The sequence below is a fragment of the Narcine bancroftii genome, chromosome 6, assembly GCF_036971445.1.
Source record: "Narcine bancroftii isolate sNarBan1 chromosome 6, sNarBan1.hap1, whole genome shotgun sequence".
Classification (NCBI taxonomy): domain Eukaryota; kingdom Metazoa; phylum Chordata; class Chondrichthyes; order Torpediniformes; family Narcinidae; genus Narcine; species Narcine bancroftii.
The window spans coordinates 4,828,297-4,846,644 of NC_091474.1; the positions used below are offsets into that span (position 1 = coordinate 4,828,297).

Here is an 18,348-nt window from a genome sequence, read left to right on the forward strand (position 1 = left end):
AAAAGGTTAATATTTGTTTTTCCAAAAAAAGTCAGATGCTTGAATTTGTTGGGTCTTGAATAATACATGCATATTCAAAACCCTGTTCTGTTTATGTGGTACAGTATCAAAAATAATTTCTGATGTGTCTTGAGGTTTAAATCCATTCAGAAAGATAAGCTCATGCTCACATTATACCTGCCAAAATAGGTCTCAGCATAATGCTGAAAACATGAAAATTGTACATTCTTAGCTAAAAGCAACAAAAAAAAAAAGCATCAAATGTTTCAGTTATTATCAAAATTTTTGACCAGTTTGACAACTATTTAACCTATTATACTTGAGATAATTCTTTGTCATCTGCTTTTAATCAGAACTTAAGATTCCATGACACATCACCATTATTGTCATTTAAAATTTTCATGACCTAATTAGCTGAAAAGCATTTCTTCCTCCATCCCCCCCCCCCCCCATCCAACTAAAAAGAGCTGCAGGTCTATTTGCATAAGTGACCTACGGAACATTGTCCAACCACCATTCTTCTTCTTTGGCTTGGCTTCACGGACGAAGATTTATGGAGGGGGTAAACGTCCACGTCAGCTGCAGGCTCGTTTGTGGCTGACAAGTCCGATGCGGGACAGGCAGACACGGTTGCAGGGGAAAATTGGTTGGTTGGGGTTGGGTGTTGGGTTTTTCCTCCTTTGCCTTTTGTCAGTGAGGTGGGCTCTGCGGTCTTCTTCAAAGGAGGTTGCTGCCCGCCAAACTGTGAGGCGCCAAGATGCACGGTTTGAGGCGATATCAGCCCACTGGCGGTGGTCAATGTGGCAGGCACCAAGAGATTTCTTTAGGCAGTCCTTGTACCTTTTCTTTGGTGCACCTCTGTCACGGTGGCCAGTGGAGAGCTCGCCATATAACACGATCTTGGGAAGGCAATGGTCCTCCATTCTGGAGACGTGACCCATCCAGCGCAGCTGGATCTTCAGCAGCGTGGACTCGATGCTGTCGACCTCTGCCATCTCGAGTACTTCGACATTAGGGATGTAAGCGCTCCAATGGATGTTGAGGATGGAGCGGAGACAACGCTGGTGGAAGCGTTCTAGGAGCCGTAGGTGGTGCCGGTAGAGGACCCATGATTCGGAGCCGAACAGGAGTGTGGGTATGACAACGGCTCTGTATACGCTTATCTTTGTGAGGTTTTTCAGTTGGTTGTTTTTCCAGACTCTTTTGTGTAGTCTTCCAAAGGCGCTATTTGCCTTGGCGAGTCTGTTGTCTATCTCATTGTCGATCCTTGCATCTGATGAAATGGTGCAGCCGAGATAGGTAAACTGGTTGACCGTTTTGAGTTTTGTGTGCCCGATGGAGATGTGGGGGGGCTGGTAATCATGGTGGGGAGCTGGCTGATGGAGGACCTCAGTTTTCTTCAGGCTGACTTCCAGGCCAAACATTTTGGCAGTTTCCGCAAAGCAGGACGTCAAGCGCTGAAGAGCTGGCTCTGAATGGGCAACTAAAGCGGCATCGTCTGCAAAGAGTAGTTCACGGACAAGTTTCTCTTGTGTCTTGGTGTGAGCTTGCAGGTTGAAGCTCAGATTGAAGAGACTGCCATCCGTGCGGTACCGGATGTAAACAGCGTCTTCATTGTTGGGGTCTTTCATGGCTTGGTTCAGCATCATGCTGAAGAAGATTGAAAAGAGGGTTGGTGCGAGAACACAGCCTTGCTTCACGCCATTGTTAATGGAGAAGGGTTCAGAGAGCTCATTGCTGTATCTGACCCGACCTTGTTGGTTTTCGTGCAGTTGGATAATCATGTTGAGGAACTTTGGGGGACATCCGATGCACTCTAGTATTTGCCAAAGCCCTTTCCTGCTCATGGTGTCGAAGGCTTTGGTGAGGTCAACAAAGGTGATGTAGAGTCCTTTGTTTTGTTCTCTGCATTTTTCTTGGAGCTGTCTGAGGGCAAAGACCATGTCAGTAGTTCCTCTGTTTGCGCGAAAGCCGCACTGTGATTCTGGGAGAATATTCTCGGCGACACTAGGTATTATTCTATTTATTCTATTTATTCTATTTCTATTTCCACCATTAGTGGAAATGAAAATAACAATAACATGAAGGATGGGTATTACTGCATCACACTCCAAAAGGCGAAGTGAAACTGAAAACTAAAATCATATTCCCCAGTTCAAATGCTGTGGAACAAATTCAAAAGACTAAATAATTCATAAATCTAAAAGGTTGATTCCCACAAGTACGTTCACCAAAATAGATACACGTTGTAACAATTATTTCCTCAAATTTAATTGTAATATACAGTTTTTGTTTAAAAAAGGAATGCAAATTGGCACCTTGTTTAGCATAAAAAAGTTGGTTTTAAATGAATTATACAGGGATTCCCTGTGCTGACTCATTGCGATTCAATTGCACCTCTGAATTAAGTGCTGTTTCGTTGCACGATCTGTCCCAACCTGCTCAATAGAAGTCCTCATGGGCAAGTTTGTTCACACCAAGTCATGGACACTTCATTGTTGGAATTGCCCTTTTTGCATTCCTTCTCTCCCTCCCTCTGCAGTTTGCACGCCACATCCTCGCCACTTTTTGGGGTCCTGGATACAACTCCCATCAGGGTCTTTTTACCCTTCGTTTCTTAATTCTTCTGATCCAATGTCCTCTTTCCAAAGATTTAATTCCATGTTTAACCAACAGAACCACCCCACCCCTCAATCTACTGTCCTGTCCTTGGAATACACTGTGTATCCACTTACTTCAGCAGTGCAATCGAACTGCAAAGAGTTTAGGAGGGAGCTTTTGTGGGGCTCGGCACTCTGGAGGACCAATCGAATAGTGATTCATTAACAGGAACAAAGTAAATCAGGTACAAGCAAAGCTTCCAGGAGCGAGTTAAGAGGCTTTGGAGAGCAAAGGCTAAGGATGTGCTATAGGCAAGGTCTCTTCATAATAGTCAAGAGTAGGTACTGAAGATGGCAGCTAGAGCAGTGGTATGCTCCAACTGCAGCATGTGGGAATCTGAGGCAGCACGAGTATCCCTGATGACAACACCTGCAAGAGGTGCATCCAGACCATGTCAGGAGGCTGCAGCTGGATGAGCTCTGGAGCATTCGAGAGATAGAGGGGGTCATTGACAGAAGCTAAACGGAGATAAGTCACACCCAAGAGGCAAGAGACAGTTAACTGGGGAACTGTCAGGAGAGAAAAGGGGAATAGGCAGTCAGTACAGAGCACCAGCTCTTCAGCGCTTGACGTCCTGCTTTGCGGAAACTGCCAAAATGTTTGGCCTGGAAGTCAGCCTGAAGAAAACTGAGGTCCTCCATCAGCCAGCTCCCCACCATGACTACCAGCCCCCCCACATCTCCATCGGGCACACAAAACTCAAAACGGTCAACCAGTTTACCTATCTCGGCTGCACCATTTCATCAGATGCAAGGATCGACAATGAGATAGACAACAGACTCGCCAAGGCAAATAGCGCCTTTGGAAGACTACACAAAAGAGTCTGGAAAAACAACCAACTGAAAAACCTCACAAAGATAAGCGTATACAGAGCCGTTGTCATACCCACACTCCTGTTCGGCTCCGAATCATGGGTCCTCTACCGGCACCACCTACGGCTCCTAGAACGCTTCCACCAGCGTTGTCTCCGCTCCATCCTCAACATCCATTGGAGCGCTTACATCCCTAACGTCGAAGTACTCGAGATGGCAGAGGTCGACAGCATCGAGTCCACGCTGCTGAAGATCCAGCTGCGCTGGATGGGTCACGTCTCCAGAATGGAGGACCATCGCCTTCCCAAGATCGTGTTATATGGCGAGCTCTCCACTGGCCACCGTGACAGAGGTGCACCAAAGAAAAGGTACAAGGACTGCCTAAAGAAATCTCTTGGTGCCTGCCACATTGACCACCGCCAGTGGGCTGATAACGCCTCAAACCGTGCATCTTGGCGCCTCACAGTTTGGCGGGCAGCAACCTCCTTTGAAGAAGACCGCAGAGCCCACCTCACTGACAAAAGGCAAAGGAGGAAAAACCCAACACCCAACCCCAACCCACCAATTTTCCCCTGCAACCGCTGCAATCGTGTCTGCCTGTCCCGCATCGGACTTGTCAGCCACAAACGAGCCTGCAGCTGACGTGGACTTTTTACCCCTTCCATAATTCTTCGTCCGCGAAGCCAAGCCAAAGAAGACAGAGCACCCCTGTGACCAATGCCCTCAATAATAAGTATACTGTTTTGGATACTGTGGGTGGTGGGGGGGGGGGGGGGGGGAAAACAATCTACCAGGGACAAGACAGTGTCAGTGACTCGGCCTGTAGCGGAGTCTGACCCTCCAGTTCAGAAGGAGGGCGGGGGAGAGAAAGAAAGAAAAAGGAGCCCTATAGTGATTCAATAGGAACAGAGAAGATTCTGTGAACAAGATTGAGAGTTCCAGACAGTATGATGCCTCCCAGGTGCCAGAGGCATCTCAGAGTCCACAGCATTCACAAGCGGGAAGATAAGCAGCTAAATGCTAATGTCCACATTGGTACCAATGACAAATAGGAAAAGGCAGGATGATGCCCTGAAGAGGGAAGATAGGAGTTAGAAAGTGCAGCTAAAAAGTGGCAGGTATGAATGTGCCATCAGAGTCGTGGCTGAAAAAAGACCACAGCTGGGAACTAAATATCCATGGATACACAGCGTTTTGGAAGGTCAGGACAGTAGACAAAGGGGGTGGGGTGGTTCTGCTGGTTAAATATGAAATTAAATCTTTGGAGAGAGGACATTGGATCAGAAGAATTAAGAAACCAAGGGTGAAAAAGACCCTGATGGGAGTTGTATCCAGGACCCCAAAAAGTGGCGAGGATGTGGCATGCAAACTGCAGAGGGAGGGAGAGAAGGAATGCAAAGAGGGCAACATGACAATAGACAAAGGGCATTTCAATATGCAGGTTGATTGGGAAAAACAGGTAGGTGCTTGATCCCAAGGAATGTATCATGCCTTCAGAATGACTTCTTGGAACAGCTTAAGGTTGAGACGACCAGGAAAATTGATGAGGTGAATGGCCTACTTCCCTGTTACAGTGATAATAGCAATCCACTGCTGGTACTAGTGGCGGCCAACCTCCAGCGAGAGCTGGCTGGCGGCCATGGTGTATTTGACAAACGATAACATGGATAGTGCATTTCCAACACAAGTATATTTCAAGATATGATCAGTCTGTCAAACAGAACATGGGCATAAGTTGAAGAGTACCTGTACTATATTACTTGTGTATTCCAACTGCTACTGAAAAATCTGCTTAATTGTTTCACAACCCAGTGAACCTACTCCAATACAATGTTAGCATGTACAAATCCACATCCTGAATAATCACTGGCCTCGACAAGAAATTTCATAAATGTTAACAAATCTAAAGATTTAGAACAAAATACGGGCAAACCCCACTATAGGCTATTTCAATTAAGGCAAAATTCAGTTACCGCCATTTGGAAAATTGGACTTTTTTTTAAATTATTTTTTAACTATTCAGTTGCCACGAGATCTTTCTTGAAAACTTGAGTTACAAGTAGCTCATGTGATCAGCCCTAAAATATGCGCAAACGACAGTCAGACTCAGCGTGTGCCACTATTAAATATGGACAAAAGAAAATGTGGAAAAGAATCAGACAGTGATATTAAAAGGAAAAGAAAAGCAATGACTTTAAAAGTTATTAAACGACACAAAGAATGTGTCAGCAATGTGAAATATCGGTCACAATCTGGGCTCCAATGAGTCAATGGAACATACAATTTTAAGTAAGAAGCACAAGGTAAAGCACAGGATGCGATGGAAGAGTGCATAAGAGAGTCACGGAGGGAGTGGTCGTGACAGAAGGCTGAGAGGGGAGGAGAAGGAAAAAATGTGTCTGGTGGTGTGGTCCTGTAGCAAGTGCTGGAAATTCCAGCAGATAATGTGTTGAATGTGGAGGCTGGTGGAGGGGATTCTGTGTTGATTGTTTCGAGGGGTGGGGAGGGGGAAGCTAGGGCAGATGAGCAGGGAATGGAGGAGATGGGGGTGAGGGGCGAGTTAATAGTGGTGGAGGGGAAGCCACGTTTGTGGAAGGCGGCAGACATTTCAGAGGATCTGGACTGGAGACCTCATTTTGGGTGCAGATGCAGCGGAGACAGAGAAATTGAGAGATGGGAATGGAGTTCTTACAGGCTATAGTTGTGAGAGTTAGAGGGTTTGTAATAAACAAGGTAAAGTTGCAACAGTTTCTCTAAGCTTGCAAATTACTCAAAACAAAAGTGCATTAATGATTGAAATGGAACAGCTACTTCGTCTTTGGATTGAAGATTGTAACAAAAAGCAAATACACTTTATATAAAAAAAACATTCAAACCAAAGCAAACTAAAGAAAATAAATTTCATGGGGTTACAGAAACTTTTGCTGCAAGTTTAGGTTGGTTTGACAGCTTTAAACATCGAAGAAGATTTCACAACGCAAGAATTACAGGGGAGAATGCTGGTGTTGATAAAAAATGCTGTTGCAAAATTTCTAGATATTTTTCAAAAGATTCGAACTTGTTGGAGCCGCCAAGGATTTTTAATCTAAATGTCAATCTCAGCAAGGAAAGAAGCATGGATGACCGCAGTAATTTAAAGAAAGTGATCGCGGGATATAGGAAATTGTACAAGGAGTAAAAGAAAAAAAATCAAAATCTGTGCAATCCACTTTGCACAAATATTTTTCTAATAGTTTAGTTATGATGTAATTATGAAATATGAAAAATATTATTTATTAACCATAACAGTTTAGACATTATATGCAGCTAAAAGTGGTTCTTAAAACACGTCTTGATAGATGATCTGAAAGCACGGGGATTCATTGTAATTATTCCCAATGATTCTATTAATCGCTTAACACAAATTCGTCTTCTGAGTAAAAATTGGGATGAATTAATCACGTAAAGTAGGGTTTGCTTGTATCGTTTAAACTCACTCCAGATGTAGTCTCCGAAACAACGCAACACCACAGAACCAGGCCCTTCAGCCTATTCCAAACTATTATTTGGCCTGGTCCCAATGACCTGAGCCCAAACCTTATCCCTCCAATCCATACATGCCCAAACTTTTCTCAAAAGTCAACATTGAGCCTGGATTTACCAATTCAGCTGTGACTTAACAATGGAAAAAGCCTACTTGCATTTAATCTCTATCCATCATGATTTTTTTTTAAATCTCCCCTCAATTTTTATACACTCCATAGCAGAAAGTCCTATCGTGTCCAACCTTTCCCTGTCCCTCAGCTCTGTAAGTCCCAGTAACACCCGAGTAAATCTTCTCTGCACTGTTTCAATCTTGTTAATATCCTTCCTGTAGTTAGGTGACCAAAACTCATACTCTAGATTTAGCCTCACCAACGTCTTAAGAGAATTTCACCTTCATATCCTGTACTCAAATACTTCGATTCATGGCCAATAGGTCAAAAGCCCAATATTGATCTGGAACCCTATCTATCTACCCATGACGCCACTTTCAGGAAATTATCCGTATTCTCAGATCTCCGGTTCTACTGCACTCAAGTGTTCTACTGTTTACTGTTCATTCCCTTACTTGGTTTGTCCTTCACCACCCCACATTTGCATCAAATTCCACCTGCCAATAAACAGCCCTTTTTCCAGCAGGTCCAGATAATGGACCAATAGTCTTCAAAAGTACAAAATGATAGGAAGAATTGGAGAGGCCAATCCATCTGCTGAGATCATAATCCAATGTAGCATTTGGGGTTAAAGTCTATTTCATCAGAAGTGGCAAATATTAGACAATGGTAAAAAATAGCATAAATAGTGGACATCTGAAACACGAGCAAAACATGCTGGAAATAACATCATGCTTGAAGTCATCAACTTGAAAGCAAGTTCCAAATGAAACCAAGTTTTAAAATCTACAAGAAAGGAAGAAAAGGGAAAACACGAGCAAACAGTTGACAAGAGAATGAGACAGTGGCAATTATGAGGAAGCGGGTAAATGGTCACAATTAATTACACAACTGGTCAAATTCACTCACCCCATGCACATTTTGGAGAATGAAAACAAAAACTGACTATCAAAGGTCGTCTCCCTCTTTCTGAATCGCAGAGGAAAGAAATTCTAAAGGAAGAAGAAGAAATGTTTTGAAACAAAAATTGGTACTGGGTGGATGGATGGAAAAGCAACTGCTATTGGTCCATCCGGAAGTGCAATGAAAACTTGAAGGAAGTGGGGAGTTGACCCAGATGAAGCCACCACAAACATCCCCCCAATCACTCCTCAGGCACAGAGCCCATCCATTGCCCGGACCTGCTGCAGGTCTCAGAGCCCCTTCAATGCCCGGACCTGCTAAAGGTCTCAGAGCCCCTTTAATGCCCGGACCTGCTAAAGGTCTCAGAGCCCCTCCATTGCCCAGACCTGCTGCAGGTCTCAGAGCCCCTTCATTGCCCTAACCTGCTGCAGGTCTCAGAGCCCCTCCATTGCCCAGACCTGCTGCAGGTCTCAGAGCCCCTTCAATGCCCGGACCTGTTGCAGGTCTCAGAGACCCTTCAATGCCCGGACATGCTGCAGGTCTCAGATTCCCTCCATTGCCCAGACCTGCTGCAGGTCTCAGACCCCCTTCAATGCCCGGACCTACTGTAGGTCTCAGAGCCCCTCTATTGCCCGGACCTGCTGCAGGTCTCAGAGCCCCTCCATTGCCCGGACCTGCTGCAGGGCTCAGAGCCCCTCCATTGCCCGGACCTGCTGCAGGTCTCAGAGCCCCTTCAATGCCCGGACATGCTGCAGGGCTCAGAGCCCCTCCAATGCCCGGACCTGCTGCAGGTCTCAGAGCCCCTTCAATGCCCGGACCTGCTGCAGGTCTCAGAGCCCCTTCAATGCCCGGACCTGCTGCAGGTCTCAGAGCCCCTTCAATGCCCGGACCTGCTGCAGGTCTCAGAGCCCCTCCATTGCCCGGACCTGCTGCAGGTCTCAGAGCCCCTCCATTGCCTGGACCTGCTGCAGGTCTCAGAGACCCTCCTTTGCCCGGACCTGCTGCAGGTCTCAGAGCCCCTCCTTTGCCCGGACCTGCTGCAGGTCTCAGAGCCCCTTCAATGCCCAGACATGCTGCAGGTCTCAGATTCCCTCCATTGCCCGGACCTGCTGCAGGTCTCAGAGCTCCTTCAATGCCCGGACCTGCTGCAGGTCTCAGAGCCCCTTCAATGCCCGGACCTGATGCAGGTCTCAGAGCCCCTCCATTGCCCGGACCTGCTGCAGGTCTCAGAGCCCCTCCATTGCCCGGACCTGCTGCAGGTCTCAGAGCCCCTCCATTGCCCGGACCTGCTGCAGGTCTCAGAGCCCCTCCATTGCCCGGACCTGCTGCAGGTCTCAGAGCCCCTCCATTGCCCGGACCTGCTGCAGGTCTCAGAGCCCCTCCTTTGCCCGGACCTGCTGCAGGTCTCAGAGCCCCTTCAATGCCCGGACCTGTTGCAGGTCTCAGAGCCCCTTCATTGCCCGGACCTGCTGCAGGTCTCAGAGACCCTCCAATGCCCGGACCTGCTGCAGGTCTCAGAGCCCCTTCAATGCCCGGACCTGCTGCAGGTCTCAGAGACCCTTCAATGCCCGGACCTGCTGCAGGTCTCAGAGCCCATCCATTGCCCGGACCTGCTGCAGGTCTCAGAGCCCCTCCATTGCCCGGACCTGCTGCAGGGCTCAGAGCCCCTTCAATGCCCGGACATGCTGCAGGGCTCAGAGCCCCTCCAATGCCCGGACCTGCTGCAGGACTCAGAGCCCCTCCAATGCCCGGACCTGCAGCAGGGCTCAGAGCCCCTCCTTTGCCCGGACCTGCTGCAGGGCTCAGAGCCCCTCCTTTGCCCGGACCTGCTGCAGGTCTCAGAGACCCTTCAATGCCCGGACCTGTTGCAGGTCTCAGACCCTCCAATGCCCGGACCTGCTGCAGGTCTCAGAGCCCCTCCATTGCCCGGACATGCTGCAGGGCTCAGAGCCCCTCCAATGCCCGGACCTGCTGCAGGTCTCAGAGCCCCTCCAATGCCCGGACCTGCTGCAGGGCTCAGAGCCCCTCCTTTGCCCGGACCTGCTGCAGGGCTCAGAGCCCCTCCTTTGCCCGGACCTGCTGCAGGTCTCAGAGACCCTTCAATGCCCGGACCTGTTGCAGGTCTCAGACCCTCCATTGCCCGGACCTGCTGCAGGTCTCAGAGCCCCTTCAATGCCCAGACCTGTTGCAGGTCTCAGAGCCCCTCCATTGCCCGGATCTGCTGCAGGTCTCAGAGCCCCTCCTTTGCCCGGACCTGCTGCAGGTCTCAGAGCCCCTTCAATGCCCGGACCTGTTGCAGGTCTCAGACCCTCCAATGCCCGGACCTGCTGCAGGTCTCAGAGCCCCTTCATTGCCCGGACCTGCTGCAGGTCTCAGAGCCCCTTCAATGCCCGGACCTGCTGCAGGTCTCAGAGCCCCTCCATTGCACGGACCTGCTGCAGGTCTCAGAGCCCCTCCATTGCCCGGACCTGCTGCAGGTCTCAGAGCCCCTCCATTGCCCGGACCTGCTGCAGGTCTCAGAGCCCCTCCATTGCCCGGACCTGCTGCAGGTCTCAGAGCCCCTCCATTGCCCGGACCGGCTGCAGGTCTCAGAGCCCCTCCTTTGCCCGGACCTGCTGCAGGTCTCAGAGCCCCTTCAATGCCCGGACCTGTTGCAGGTCTCAGAGCCCCTTCATTGCCCGGACCTGCTGGAGGTCTCAGAGACCCTCCAATGCCCGGACCTGCTGCAGGTCTCAGAGACCCTTCAATGCCCGGACCTGCTGCAGGTCTCAGAGACCCTTCAATGCCCGGACCTGCAGCAGGGCTCAGAGCCCCTCCTTTGCCCGGACCTGCTGCAGGTCTCAGAGCCCCTCCATTGCCCGGACCTGCTGCAGGTCTCAGAGCCCCTCCTTTGCCCGGACCTGCTGCAGGTCTCAGAGCCCCTTCAATGCCCGGACCTGTTGCAGGTCTCAGAGCCCCTTCATTGCCCGGACCTGCTGCAGGTCTCAGAGACCCTCCAATGCCCGGACCTGCTGCAGGTCTCAGAGCCCCTTCAATGCCCGGACCTGCTGCAGGTCTCAGAGACCCTTCAATGCCCGGACCTGCTGCAGGTCTCAGAGCCCATCCATTGCCCGGACCTGCTGCAGGTCTCAGAGCCCCTTCAATGCCCAGACCTGTTGCAGGTCTCAGAGCCCCTCCATTGCCCGGACCTGCTGCAGGTCTCAGAGCCCCTACTTTGCCCGGACCTGCTGCAGGTCTCAGAGCCCCTTCAATGCCCGGACCTGTTGCAGGTCTCAGACCCTCCAATGCCCGGACCTGCTGCAGGTCTCAGAGCCCCTTCATTGCCCGGACCTGCTGCAGGTCTCAGAGCCCCTTCAATGCCCGGACCTGTTGCAGGTCTCAGACCCTCCAATGCCCGGACCTGCTGCAGGTCTCAGAGCCCCTTCATTGCCCGGACCTGCTGCAGGTCTCAGAGCCCCTTCAATGCCCGGACCTGCTGCAGGTCTCAGAGCCCCTCCATTGCACGGACCTGCTGCAGGTCTCAGAGCCCCTCCATTGCCCGGACCTGCTGCAGGTCTCAGAGCCCCTCCATTGCCCGGACCTGCTGCAGGTCTCAGAGCCCCTCCATTGCCCGGACCTGCTGCAGGTCTCAGAGCCCCTCCATTGCCCGGACCTGCTGCAGGTCTCAGAGCCCCTCCTTTGCCCGGACCTGCTGCAGGTCTCAGAGCCCCTTCAATGCCCGGACCTGTTGCAGGTCTCAGAGCCCCTTCATTGCCCGGACCTGCTGCAGGTCTCAGAGACCCTCCAATGCCCGGACCTGCTGCAGGTCTCAGAGCCCCTTCAATGCCCGGACCTGCTGCAGGTCTCAGAGACCCTTCAATGCCCGGACCTGCTGCAGGTCTCAGAGCCCATCCATTGCCCGGACCTGCTGCAGGTCTCAGAGCCCCTCCATTGCCCGGACCTGCTGCAGGGCTCAGAGCCCCTTCAATGCCCGGACATGCTGCAGGGCTCAGAGCCCCTCCAATGCCCGGACCTGCTGCAGGTCTCAGAGCCCCTCCTTTGCCCGGACCTGCTGCAGGTCTCAGAGACCCTTCAATGCCCGGACCTGTTGCAGGTCTCAGACCCTCCATTGCCCGGACCTGCTGCAGGTCTCAGAGCCCCTTCATTGCCCGGACCTGCTGCAGGTCTCAGACCCTCCATTGCCCGGACCTGCTTCAGGTCTCAGAGACCCTTCAATGCCCGGACCTGCTGCAGGTCTCAGAGCCCATCCATTGCCCGGACCTGCTGCAGGTCTCAGAGCCCCTTCAATGCCCAGACCTGTTGCAGGTCTCAGAGCCCCTCCATTGCCCGGACCTGCTGCAGGTCTCAGAGCCCCTACTTTGCCCGGACCTGCTGCAGGTCTCAGAGCCCCTTCAATGCCCGGACCTGTTGCAGGTCTCAGACCCTCCAATGCCCGGACCTGCTGCAGGTCTCAGAGCCCCTTCATTGCCCGGACCTGCTGCAGGTCTCAGAGCCCCTTCAATGCCCGGACCTGTTGCAGGTCTCAGACCCTCCAATGCCCGGACCTGCTGCAGGTCTCAGAGCCCCTTCATTGCCCGGACCTGCTGCAGGTCTCAGAGCCCCTTCAATGCCCGGACCTGCTGCAGGTCTCAGAGCCCCTCCATTGCACGGACCTGCTGCAGGTCTCAGAGCCCCTCCATTGCCCGGACCTGCTGCAGGTCTCAGAGCCCCTCCATTGCCCGGACCTGCTGCAGGTCTCAGAGCCCCTCCATTGCCCGGACCTGCTGCAGGTCTCAGAGCCCCTCCATTGCCCGGACCTGCTGCAGGTCTCAGAGCCCCTCCTTTGCCCGGACCTGCTGCAGGTCTCAGAGCCCCTTCAATGCCCGGACCTGTTGCAGGTCTCAGAGCCCCTTCATTGCCCGGACCTGCTGCAGGTCTCAGAGACCCTCCAATGCCCGGACCTGCTGCAGGTCTCAGAGCCCCTTCAATGCCCGGACCTGCTGCAGGTCTCAGAGACCCTCCAATGCCCGGACCTGCTGCAGGTCTCAGAGCCCCTTCAATGCCCGGACCTGCTGCAGGTCTCAGAGACCCTTCAATGCCCGGACCTGCTGCAGGTCTCAGAGCCCATCCATTGCCCGGACCTGCTGCAGGGCTCAGAGCCCCTTCAATGCCCGGACATGCTGCAGGGCTCAGAGCCCCTCCAATGCCCGGACCTGCTGCAGGTCTCAGAGCCCCTCCTTTGCCCGGACCTGCTGCAGGTCTCAGAGACCCTTCAATGCCCGGACCTGTTGCAGGTCTCAGACCCTCCATTGCCCGGACCTGCTGCAGGTCTCAGAGCCCCTTCATTGCCCGGACCTGCTGCAGGTCTCAGACCCTCCATTGCCCGGACCTGCTTCAGGTCTCAGAGACCCTCCAATGCCCGGACCTGCTGCACGTTTACCTTGTGCATTTTCCACGTTGGATGCACAAGTGACCTGGTCCATCCGATGTTGCAGTTCGAAGGCGCCCGGACCATCCCGGGGAGTCGCCGCCAGCATGTCTGGACCCCTTCGGACCCGGACGACCTCCTTTTGCGCGGGAGATGCGGTTGCATGTTCGGGTGTCCGAGCAGCGCCTCGCCCTCGGCCACAATCTCGCCGCCCTGCCTGAGGTCGGTGGCCAGCAGCTCCTTCTGGGTGCGAGGCGCTCGATCATGGCCCAGGGCGAGGGCCCAGTCGGGGCGCGGGTTGCCGGCCTTCACCCTCTGGGCCGCGCCGTGGCGCTGCAGCACGCACTCCTCCAACCGGATCACGTGCCGCCGCCGCTTCCGCCCAGAACTCGGCCAGGGCCAGCGCCATCGTCTCGGGCGCGTGGCGGCCGAGCTTCTTGAGGGCCTCGCGGGCGCGGCCTCGCGGGCGCAGCCTCGTCCACCACGGCGGAGCCGCCCCGGCCCACCTCCTGCACCAGGCTGTACTGGGGCTCGACCGCCGCCTCGCCGGGCCTCTCACTTCGCCGCTCTCATTCATTCCCCGGAACGCGGCCTCTCGCCTCCGCCAATCCGAGCCCGGCTCCCCGCCCACGTGACAGCGGCCGGCCGCAGCACCGCCTCCTGGTGGGCGGGCGCCGCTCTCCCCTCCTCCGGCGCCCAGGGCGGAAGCTGCCAACTTGGGGCTTCAGCTTCGCGCGGACTTTGCGAGCTTCTTAAACCATCGGGGGGTGGGTGAGCTGGGAGTTGGTGGGTGGGGGTCCGGGGGGATTTGGTGGGGTCCAAGGGGTGTGTGTGGGGTGGGGGGATGGGTGTGGGGTGGGGGGATGGGGGTGGGGTCCAGGGGGTGGGGGATGGGTGTGGGGTCCAGGGGGTGGGGGGTGGGTGTGGGGTGGGATTTGGTGGGTGGTGTTGAGGGGGTGTGTGTGGGGTGGGGGGATGGGTGTGGGGTCCAGGGGGTGTGTGTGGGGTGGGGGGATGGGTGTGGGGTCCAGGGGGTGTGTGTGGGGTGGGGGGATGGGTGTGGGGTCCAGGGGGTGTGTGTGGGGTGGGGGGATGGGTGTGGGGTCCAGGGGGTGTGTGTGGGGTGGGGGATGGGTGTGGGGTCCAGGGGGTGGGGGGTGTGTGTGGGGTGGGATTTGGTGGGTGGTGTTGAGGGGGTGTGTGTGGTCCAGGGGGTGTGTGTGGTGTGGGGTGGGGGGATGGGTGTGGGGTCCAGGGGGTGTGTGTGGGGTGGGGGATGGGTGTGGGGTCCAGGGGGTGGGGGATGGGTGTGGGGTCCAGGGGGTGGGGGGATGGGTGTGGGGTTGGGGGGGGGGAGAGAAATAAGGTGTCACAGGGGTGGTGACAATGTTAAACATTGATGAGATGACTGACAAAATGGAACCAGTTTCTGAACAGCTTTAAATAATTTGCTTGATAGGAGATCATTGACACGGTGTAAAAGTTTGTAAATATCTTGCCCACTAGGATTGAAACTATGAATGTAAAGTCTGCAACCGTCTTTGGTCTTGTACATAATTTATTGTGAATAAGGTTTATTTTTGGAAATAAAAATGCAAAAGTGCTGGAGAAACACAGCAGGTCGAACGTTGTCCATTATGTATTAAAGGTAAAGATACTGAACCGATGGTTTGGGCTGGTAGGCATTTTCTCTTACCTCGATGAAGGGCTCAAGCCCGAAACATCACATGTGTGCTTATCTTTGAGACATAAAGGACAACGTTTGACCTGCTGAGCTTCTCCAGCACTTTGTGGTTTTAGATCAAAGTCATGGGAATGGATGAAACTCAGCAGGTCAAACACAGCGTCCTTTATATTTTCTTTGGCTTGGCTTCACGGACGAAGATTTATGGAGGGGGTAAACGTCCACGTAAGCTGCAGGCTCGTTTGTGGCTGACAAGTCCGATGCGGGACAGGCAGACACGGTTGCAGCGGTTGCAGGGGAAAATTGGTTGGTTGGGGTTGGGTGTTGGGTTTTTCCTCCTTTGCCTTTTGTCAGTGAGGTAGGCTCTGCGGTCTTCTTCAAAGGAGTTTGCTGCCCGCCGAACTGTGAGGCGCCAAGATGCACGGTTTGAGGCGAGATCAGCCCACTGGCGGTGGTCAATGTGGCAGGCACCAAGAGATTTCTTTAGGCAGTCCTTGTACCTTTTCTTTGGTGCACCTCTGTCACGGTGGCCAGTGGAAAGCTCGCCATATAACACGATCTTGGGAAGGCGATGGTCCTCCATTCTGGAGACGTGACCCACCCAGCGCAGCTGGATCTTCAGCAGCGTGGACTCGATGCTGTCGGCCTCTGCCATCTCGAGTACTTCGACGTTTGGGATGAAAGCGCTCCAGTGAATGTTGAGGATGGAGCGGAGACAACGCTGATGGAAGCGTTCTAGCAGCCGTAGGTGATGCCGGTAGAGGACCCATGATTCGGAGCCGAACAGGAGTGTGGGTATGACAACGGCTCCGTACACGCTTATCTTTGTGAGGTTTTTCAGTTGGTTGTTTTTCCAGACTCTTTTGTGTAGTCTTCCAAAGGCGCTATTTGCCTTGGCGAGTCTGTTGTCTATCTCGTTGTCGATCCTTGCATCTGATGAAATGGTGCAGCCAAGATAGGTAAACTGGTTGACCGTTTTGAGTTTTGTGTGCCCGATGGAGATGTGGGGGGGCTGGTAGTCATGGTGGGGAGCTGGCTGATGGAGGACCTCAGTTTTCTTCAGCTGACTTCCAGGCCAAACATTTTGGCAGTTTCCGCAAAACAGGACGTCAAGCGCTGAAGAGCTGGCTCTGAATGGGCAACTAAAGTGGCATCATCTGCAAAGAGTAGTTCACGGACAAGTTTCTCTTGTGTCTTGGTGTGAGCTTGCAGGCGCCTCAGATTGAAGAGACTGCCATCCGTGCGGTACCGGATGTAAACAGTAAAAAGTGTCCTTTATATAGCAAGGATAAAAATACATAACCCACATTTTGGGGTTGGTGAAGGACTCTTCAACATTGTGTTTTTACAGAATTAACCTGAGCTTTTTAAAGCTTCGAATACACCAAAAGGTTCTACAGTCAATTAACTTTGAGACATATTCACTGGCTTGTACGTAGCCGAGTAATCTATAGGACATTTCAGCAGGCCCTTCAGCCCCTCAATGTTGTGGAGACTTAGACATGCCTCCCAAAAAATTCTAAACCCTTCCTACCTTGTAACCTATTTTTATTCCATGCATATGCCCATCTCAGAGTTTCTTAAATGCCCCTAATGTTTCAGCCTCCAGCACCATCCCTGGCAAGGCATTCCACACACCCACAACTCTCTGGGTAAAAAAAAACTTACCCCTGATGTCTCTCCTAAACTTTCCTCCCTTTGTCTTCTGGTGTTTGCTACTCTCACCCTGGGGGAAAAGGTGATGGTTGTCTATGCCTCTCAGAATCTTGTAATCCTCGGTTAAGTCACCTTTCATCCTTCACTCCAAAGACAAAAGGCCCAGCTCTTCTAACCTTGCCTCATATAAATTATTTTCCAATCCAGGCAACATCTGGGTAAATCTCCTCTGGACCTTCTTAAGTTGCAAATGAGTACTTAATCTGCAGTGCTGATGATTTTTGGCTGCGACAAACTGCAATTCACAGACAATGATATTTGATTCTTAATGCATTTAATTTGTATTAATAATGAAAATTGCAATTAATAATGCAACTCAAAAATCTCATTTAAACAGTACATAATCTCATTGGAGATTAGGTAACTAAGGATAAACAATATGGTGAGTTGATGAAGTTTTCAAGTGACCTGATCATTAGTAAATTAAATTAAATTATGCAACAGTATACTGAAAGAAAAAAGGAATAAAATATATGCATGATCAAAATTTGACAGAAATAACTAAAGGTATGTAGCCTGACATTAATATATCCCTTCATGACAGAGAATTAATTAAATTTAGATAAATTAATTTTTAAGACATATAGGCCCATGAGCCCACGCTGCCCAATTCACACCCAATTAACCCACACCCCTCCGGTACATTTTGAATGGTGGGAGGAAACCAGAGCCCCTGGGGAAAACCCAGGCAGTCACGGGGAGAACGTACAAACTCCTTCCAGACAGCACGGAATTCGAACCCTGGTCCCGATCGCTGGCTCTGTAAAGGTGCTGCGCAAACCGCTACACCAACTTGGCCTGCCCCAAAAACTAATAATCATCTAATATCCATTAACACAAAAAGAACTGGATTTATTTCATTACCTTGTCTTCAAGCTGGAATGCACCAAAAATGGTATGACGTGGTGAAAATCTGAACTGAATTTTCTTTCCCTCTGTTTCTTCTGATGCGCTCTACCTAGCTCATATTACAAACTACCTAAATCCCCTGCTTCACTCAGGAACTATTCACTCAGTTATGTGGGTAGCAACGATCGCCTTATAGAGGTAAAGGGCCTAAAAAAATGCATTCTGTCCTTCAAAAAAAGTCAGTCACTTCTATACATCATCACACTCTGTATAAAAACATGTTCATTTCTATCTTAATTGTATGCATTATCATAAGTTTTCTGCTCACACTCACACCCCCATAAATTTTGCGACTCTTTCTGAGTTCAAGTAATATTAAACTTTAAAATTCTGTGCTGGATGTATTATACAATCAGTATGGATGAGTTGGCCTGGTTTTGTGCTATATTTCCCTTTGACTACATTAGTCTAGGGTTACATTGGGATTGATGCTCTACTGTTACCTCTCTTCAAATGAAGAAATCTTGCTCCAATAATGAGAGGTAGTCATACTGTCAATGCCAGGTCATTTGTGTTGGGAGATACAAGAGAGACAATCCAGGAGCAAGAAGTAGTTCAAAGAAAACAAAGGGTTAATTTTAAAGGTCATTATTACTATTGATAACAACTTGGACTGAGAGA

General features: G+C 51.4%; 2 protein-coding genes across 3 annotated transcripts in view; one reads left to right on the top strand and one right to left on the bottom strand.

The window, feature by feature from the left end:
- Positions 1-18,348, bottom strand: part of LOC138737224 (uncharacterized) — a 28,976-nt gene that overhangs the window by 6,083 nt on the left and 4,545 nt on the right. Inside the window, exons 3-4 of the mRNA XM_069887911.1 lie at positions 13,431-13,970; positions 8,018-8,100 (exon numbers count right to left, since the gene is read on the bottom strand). Of these exons, the coding sequence (XP_069744012.1) occupies positions 8,018-8,100; positions 13,431-13,970 (623 nt within the window). The remainder of the gene's footprint in view (positions 1-8,017; positions 8,101-13,430; positions 13,971-18,348) is intronic.
- Positions 13,796-18,348, top strand: part of pdyn (prodynorphin) — a 53,111-nt gene continuing 48,558 nt past the window's right edge. For both annotated transcript variants that reach the window (XM_069883694.1, XM_069883693.1), the window contains exon 1: positions 13,796-14,185. The gene's annotated coding sequence lies outside the window, so the exon portion shown is untranslated. The remainder of the gene's footprint in view (positions 14,186-18,348) is intronic.